Source organism: Nothobranchius furzeri, chromosome 4, assembly GCF_043380555.1.
Source record: "Nothobranchius furzeri strain GRZ-AD chromosome 4, NfurGRZ-RIMD1, whole genome shotgun sequence".
NCBI lineage: Eukaryota > Metazoa > Chordata > Actinopteri > Cyprinodontiformes > Nothobranchiidae > Nothobranchius > Nothobranchius furzeri.
In genome coordinates, this window is record NC_091744.1 from 88,318,092 (window position 1) to 88,325,727 (window position 7,636).

Genomic DNA, 7,636 nt, shown 5'->3' on the forward strand with positions numbered 1-7,636 from the left:
AGAGGAAGAGAGGGAGAGACGGGCGGAGGCTGAGAGATGCTGAGTATCCGCCCTCCTCCTCCTCCTCCCCCTCCTCCTCCTCCTCCTCCTCCTCCTCCTCCTCCTCCCCCTCCACCTCCTCCTCCTCCTCCTCCTCCTCCTCCCCCTCCTCCACCTCCTCCTCCTCCTCCTCCCCCTCCTCCCCCTCCTCCCCCTCCACCTCCTCCTCCCCCTCCACCTCCTCCTCCTCCTCCTCCTCCTCCCCCGGAGAGTGAAGAGAAGCAACTAAAACCAAAATTATTTGGGTTTAATCAGAAAAGAAATGACGTGAAACAGATGAAACCTTCAAAATCAAAACAAGGTCAACCTTTTTTCTGACACAGCAAATAATTTCTGCATATTCAGGGGTCAAAGGGCGCCACCCTCTGGTTACATTTGTAAAAATAAAGCTTTGTTTTTATTTGCACCAAAGACTTTATTGGCACAAATTACATTCATTTAAAGACCAAATTTTACGACCTGGCTTTTAGACAGAGACTCGTTTTATTGTTTTAATGTGTTTCTTATTGTTCTTATTGTTTTTATCTCTAATGTTCAGTATTTTTATCCTCATTGCTTTTGCCTTCATTCGGTTTTAATCGATCTGCAGCACTTTGGGCAGCTCCCAGGCTGTATTTTAAATGTGGTATAGAGATAAACTGGTATTGTATTTCTGGTGCTGAAGGCATGCTTGTAAAATAGCAAACATGCACATAAAACAAGTCAGCTGCATGGATGATGATCAGATCTTTTATTAAAAAAAGAAGCTGGTATGTCATTTCCCTGGTAACCCTCACAGCTGTCTGTAATCACTATCAGCACACCTGCCCTTCCTCTCACCTTCCTCATGTATTTTACCCCCTGCTGTGGTACTCAGCCTGTTTTTGTAGTTTGTGTCATTCCCTGTACTGATCTTATAGTTATTTAAAACTTAAGTTACCTGCTTGCCCACTGCTCACTTGCATCCTCATCTCCACACCTTGATAGAAACTCAGTGATAAAAATTATAGAGGTTTGTGCACTGTAAAAAAGACAGCCTCATAAAGTAGTTTCAATTTATTTTTCCTATTTCACTTAAGTCTCCCTGATAAGTTTTAGTTGTTAAACTCAGTTTTGTGTGTTTTGATATTGAAAACTTAAAAGTGCTTGTTATTTCAACAGATGATGGTATTTTCCTCATTCTTGTGCGTTGTCAACTTAAAACTGCAATTTGTAGATATGCCCCCGCCCACTGTTTCAGTGCATAAACACCATTTGAGGTGCTTATACACATTTATTGTGGGCGGTTGTGTTGTTCTTAGTTTTTGCTTTGTTTAGCGTTCCAACGGTGGAGTTATTTGTTGTTGTCATGTTGGCACTGAAAGTGAGGAGGGTGGTCGTAGGAATAAGATCGTTATGCCGTTTCACAAAACTGCACTTAAAGTTGTAGTTGTTGCTAAATGCTCAGGACTCAGCTCCTCGTGTGTGTGTGTGAGGCGTGAGTTAGCCGGCATGTTTCAGTGTTGTTAGCTTCCTGCTTCAGCGTTTGCCTGTATTAAACCCTAACCCTGGCAGCGGCCGTTTTGATAACATGAGTTCAAACATTTCATCCATTTGTTCAGTTAACACAAACTTTTAATTTGAAAGGACAACCATACATGTCTAACTCTAATTTATAAGTTAACATAATGTAGAATTGTGTGTATGTTTAACAAGACAAAATGATTTTTCCACGTTGTAACCTAACAAGATTTGTTGTTTCGACTCACAATATAATATTCAAACAAAGCATCGTTATTATTTACTTTATTATTTACAACTTGACAGAAAGAGTTGAAATAAAGTGTTTATTTAAGTTGACATGACTCAAGTTTTTAAGGCAGCTGTTGAACTTTAGTTTTTAAGTTATTCTGGCCAACAGTTTATTACAGTGTGACATAAACAGCACAGTTCATCAAAACATTCAATATTAGGCATCACATTTATTACACTATTTTACGTAATGGTTACAAAAAACTTGGAACAAAAATTCAACCACTGTCTGGCAGAAAACTCCCTTCGTCTTTATTTTCCCAGCATGACTTTAAAGCAACACTGACCAAAGTTTCTAAAGTTACATCAAGATGAATTTTTATGCTGCAATAAGAAAAAATCCTCGACCTCGGTCAGCACGTTGGGTTATAAAATAACAGATAAACATAAACCTTCACTGTTTCCAATTACAAAATCTCCTTTTACATTATAACTTAAACAACATTCATTTGAGACTATAGCATCCTTTAATCCAAATGAGCATTTGGAGCATTGTGGCCTTTTTACCCTCCCACTGTCCTAATGGGTGACCCCGCGAGGAAGGTTGACCATTGAGCAGGATTGCTGGTTTCTCCCTTGAGGTCCACGTGGCAGGGGTGAGGTGGTGCTCACTCCTCACCCCGCGGGGTCACACCCATTAGGACAGTGGGAGGGTTAAAGTGTAAATGTAAAGTTTTAAGGTTTAGAATGAAATTTTGTTCCATTAAAGGGTTAAAAGCTTGTTTCAGTAATTATGCCAGGATTTTGTTTGGTGGGTAGGCCCGCATGGTAACATGTTATTCATAAAAGGTACATGCAACTTTTTAACACAGAGAAATACCAGCAATGCCCACTTTTCCATAAAGTTGTGGTTTTTTTGGCCAAGCGTTTGTGTTGCTTCCCACCACCTACTGTATTTTTGTCTGCTCAGACACGCCCGTGCAGCTGCAGTAACACGTATCACCCGTGCAATAAAAGGTGATATGAGCGGGGTGAAAAGTTGAACCGTCCTCTCAGCTCTGTAATCAGTTATGGTCCTGTCAAATCAGTTGTTAAATTGATGTTGAAGGTGGTGTTTCACTATCTTTCTTAGAAGTGGTCATTATTTAAAAATTGGCTCATGCAAGAGTTTGTTAACAAAAGGTAGGTTTTACAGAGAAGAAGCTGAATTTAACACATCCAACTGCATTAAAATGTAAAACATAACACAATCGGATATTCTTTATTTTATGGTGAATGCTCAGGTAAACAGTTAGCATTAGCTTATATTTCCCCCTTTGAACTGATTTGTTAAGGCTCAGCTGACCTGTGAGTAACCTCGGTTTACAAATCCAAATTAAGATAAGGAGAGGTGGTCAGAAAGTCAACCAGATGAACTTTTCATGGCACGGCTCTATCTTATCTCCTACAAGGAAGTGTGGTGTCATGAAAAAAAAAGCCTAAATATGCTCTGCAATAACACAGTGTCTACCGGCGGGCACGGCGTGTGCCTTCAAATCCTGATATGTACAAATAAATCAAAGCAGACTTATCAAAAGGTTTTAATGGTTTAAAGAAAGCCAGAGAAAGGGTTTAAAGGTTGGTTTTAATTCCTGAATGGAAACAAATCCCCTGCTTGCTGATGAGCAGCAATATTGGAGTTTATCAACACTGTGTACCGTATTTGACAATTAAAGTTTTTCACAGATTAAAGCTTGCTGCTCAACCACAGAAACTCGTTAGGATCAATTCATCACGTCTGATGAGAAAACAATCCACTAACAAAGCCAGATAGTCAGGGAGCTATCGTTTTGTCCCCAACCTGTCAAAACACTGAGTCCTGTGACCTGGGGAATGTGTGTAAGTCAGCAGAAGCGGTGTTGATGCGGGTCTGAAGAAAAGCCTCGACTGAAACGGTTCAGGTGAGACACGTGGCAGCCAGTGTAAGGCCTCCTGGAAGAGCAGGCAAAGGATAAAACAGTGACATGCTGGATTGGTAAAGTTTGAATCTGTGTGACATTACCTCCCGATAAAGCAGGTGGTGATGGTTTGAATGTAAGCGCTGTCTGCTCATCTGCTCCATTTCCTTTACAGTCTCAGTTTTTCTCCATTTAGCTCTGCGGTTCTGGAACCAAATCTGACTCACGACAAAACGTTTAGTAAAAAATCAGTTTGATCAGAATAAATCAGCTGACTGCATCATTTTTAAAAGCCTAACAATAAAAATTTAAACTCACAAAATTTCCAAAACCCTCAATTAACCCAATGTGGCAACGTAGTTTATGTTTTTAAATGATCATGCCGCAAACATTATTTTGGGAATTTTCTTGTATTTCCTTTTTATCTTTTATCTGTGTTCGACATGTTTGTATAACGCCTGTTTAATTAACTAACATTTTTAGTGTACAGCGCCTTGTTTGGTTGTAATGCCTTGTGAATGCGCTTTATAAATAAAATTGGAATGGATTGGATTGGATGATCATGCCGCAAACATTATAATAAACAGATGTTTTATTTATTCACCATCAGTGGGAAAAGCAACAAAAAGTGTTCAAATAGTTGACATAAAATAAAAATTGTCTTCATATGTGTGTAAAAATTCAAAGTTTTTATTAAGTATTTCAATTTTACTTTATTAAGAAAAAATACGTTTGAAAGCAAAACTAAAGAAAAAAATTACCCTAAATAAACAAAACAAAACAAAACCACACAAAAAAGATTCATGTATCATAGAAATCTAAAAACATAAAATTTATTCTGTATTTTTGCTATCTGATTTCTTTCTTTCTTTATTTTTTCACATTTGTATCATTCAATAAACAGATCCATGAAATAAATATATTTTATTTAAATCCGAACCATCATTCGAATCATTTGTTTAATGAAAATTACAAAAATTTTGTAATTTTTACTATTTGTAAAGAATTTCTCCACATTCCAGGTTTACGAAAGAGGATTAGGGCCACTTAAAAGACAAAATAGAAAAGAAAGAAAAATCTGACTTTAATCTCAGAATTCTGATTTAAATAATCCTGTGAAAAAGTCAGAATTCTGAGAAAAAATAATCAGAATTCTTAGAAATAAGTCAGAATTCTGAGAAAAAACATCAAAATTCTGAGATTAAAATCAGAATTCTGAGAAAAAATAATCAGAATTCTTAGAAATATGTCAGAATTAGAGAATTTTTTCTGAATTCTGAAAAAAATGTCAACATTCTGAGAAATATGTCAGAATTAGAGAATTTTTTCTGAATTCTGAGAAAAAAAGTTAGAATTCTGAGATTAAAATCAGATTTCTGAAAAAAAGTCAAAATTCTGAGTAAAATGTAAGAAGTCAGAGAAAATTTTCAGAATTCTGATATTAAAATCAGAATTCTGAGAAAACTTTCAGAATGCTGAGATTAAAGTCACAATTTTGAGAAATAAGTTAGAATTCTAGGAAAATTTTTAGAATTCTGAGTAAAAATTCAGAATTCTCTTTTCCTTTTTTTCTTTTCGGTGGCCCTAATCCACTGGTTGTTGTATGACTGCAACAGTAACAACCACAATAAAAACAAAATAAAATAAATGATCAAACTGTTTTACGTCTCAAACAAATAAAGTTTGATACGTATGTGGGAGTCATGTTTGAAAGGGTTGTGTTTTCTCGTGTGTTTTGTATTTTGGGACAGTTCTTCTGCGTGAGTGTTACCTGTATCCGGCTCTCGGTGAGCTGAAGGCGTGACGCTAACCCGTCTCTCGTGTTGACGTCTGGGTAGTGAGTCTGCAGGAAGGCGGCCTCCAGCTCCTGCACCTGAACAGGTGTGAACGTGATCCTGGTTTGCCTCTTTCTCTTCTGACCTGCACACAGATCATCTTCACTGTTGCTTGTAACCATTAAAGCATCAACCAAACGTTTTAAGGTGCTTTTCTTCAGGAAATAAGATACTCTTACACTCCGTTGGAGCCTCTAGTCGACTTTGGTGAGAATCTGTTATCAGAAAAACATTCAAACTTTAATAAAAATGTTTATTTTGATATTTGAATGTAAATATTAAAAACCCAGATGGAGAACTTACCTGCAGACTGGCGCTGCTTGGTGACTTGGTTGTTTTCTTTGATCACAGACCAGCTTCTGTAAACGCTCTCCTCTCCTCTGATGAATGCAGCAGGACTTCTGAGAATTTCTTCAATCGAATGAGATATTTTTTTCTGTGGCTGTATTACCCTATCTTCATTCATACAAGACACAATCTTAGTGTCTTCTCTTGTCCACGTGTCCAACATTCTCTCCCCCAACATCAGCACATCAATGATTTGATGTTCCTGTGAAGTAAAAAAAAATCACGATTATTTACAGTTACGCTACTTCAAAAGCCTCTCAGGGTGAGAAAAGTCCTGTTGCAGTCCATGAGGTGGGGACAAACTGGTGTCCTCCTTCTTCTGGGAGTCTATGTTTGAACTGTATCACATGATCACCGTGGAGGCGGAGCCTAGCAGCAGCATAATTACAGGAAAACTCATTCAAATAAAAGAAAACTTGTACTGTAAAGGTTTAGTCAAATTGACTTGTTAGTAATCATCGATAGATTTATTATTTGCTGTGAGGCTTTGTTTCCCTGCAGGAGGTCCTTTCCTTGTGGATCCAGCTGAAAACTAAATGTCTACAATTTGTGGCTTATTTGCTATTTAGATAATATGCAACTATGAAATGCAGATAAGTCATTGCTTTTCTTTTTGTCACCTGATTTATTGCTCAGCTAATTTTTATCACTCTGGCCTCTGTGCCGTCAGACACATCAGATCTCTTCTTCAGGCAGAAACACACAGAAGTGTCAACACAAGCGAGACAACCATTGGTGGATCAAGAATGTGTCTCCATCTAGTGGCGTCTGGGTCTCAGTGGATCCTTCAGCCCTGTTACATCCCTCTGTGTCATAATAAAGAGAACTGATGCCATTGATGGAGACATGAGGGACTCCAAACCTGCACAAGTATTATAAAAACTCATTTACGTTCTGTAACAATAGATTTGGTACCACAACTCTGTAGGAGGTTCATTCTTGCTCTCCGCCCCTTAATGACCATTTGTGAGTCACAGAATGGGAAACCAGTTTGTATGTTGTGTTATCCATGTTTTCCATTTTGCAACACACATTAAAATAAATTATAATAATATAAAGAAATCTTCTCGTCTTCTTTTGCCTTTCCGGGTCCGGGTCGTGGGGGCAGCTTCCCAACTCGGGAGTTCCAGACCGTCCTCTCCCCGGCCACCTCCACCAGCTCCTCCGGTAGGACCCCAAGGCGTTCCTGGGCCAGTTCAGAGATGTACTTTCTCCAACGTGTCCTGGGTCGACCAGGGGGCCTCCTGCCGGCAGGACATGCCTGAAAAACCTCCCTGGGGAGGCGTCCTGGAGGCATCCTAACAAGATGCCCAAACCACCTCAACTGACTCCTCTCGTTATGGAGGAGCAGCGGCTCTACTCCGAGTCTGTCCCGAACGTCCGAGCTCCTCACCCTATCCCTACGGCTGAGCCAAGCCACCCCACGGAGAAACTCATATAATATAAATACTACTACTACTACTACTACTACTACTACTACTACTACTACTACTACTACTACTACTACTACTACTACTACTACTAATAATAATAATAAACTAAGCCTTTTATACAACAGGACATGTCTTCATCATTAACCTCTGACCTTTAGACACTAAAAGCTGCTTTGATACAAACATTTTGCTATTCGTTTAAATTTAGAATTTCTCATTTATTTTTCAAACATCAATAATGATCCCTCATCCTGACATGATCAGATGTTATTTAGCCAGTACAGTCCCTGAAACTCAGCCTGTATAGTTTTAGCTGGATGCTACCTGACATGTG

The 7,636-nt window shown here is 38.6% G+C and overlaps 1 protein-coding gene across 2 annotated transcripts; it reads right to left on the reverse strand.

Moving 5' to 3' along the window:
• Positions 1-3,315: 3,315 nt before the first annotated feature.
• Positions 3,316-6,192, reverse strand: LOC107389359 (intestine-specific homeobox-like). Of its 2 annotated transcripts, none has more exons than XM_054733506.2 (5): positions 5,825-6,192; positions 5,701-5,736; positions 5,458-5,621; positions 3,791-3,904; positions 3,316-3,720 (listed from the first exon to the last, which is right to left on the reverse strand). In XM_054733506.2, the coding sequence occupies exons 1-5, from the start codon at positions 6,045-6,047 to the stop codon at positions 3,571-3,573; spliced, it is 687 nt and encodes a 228-aa protein (XP_054589481.1). In that variant the 5' UTR covers positions 6,048-6,192; the 3' UTR covers positions 3,316-3,570. The 2 variants fall into 2 exon arrangements, with proteins under 2 accessions (XP_054589481.1, XP_015820951.1); XM_015965465.3 differs by having other exon boundaries at positions 5,458-5,606; positions 5,825-6,190.
• Positions 6,193-7,636: the final 1,444 nt, after the last annotated feature.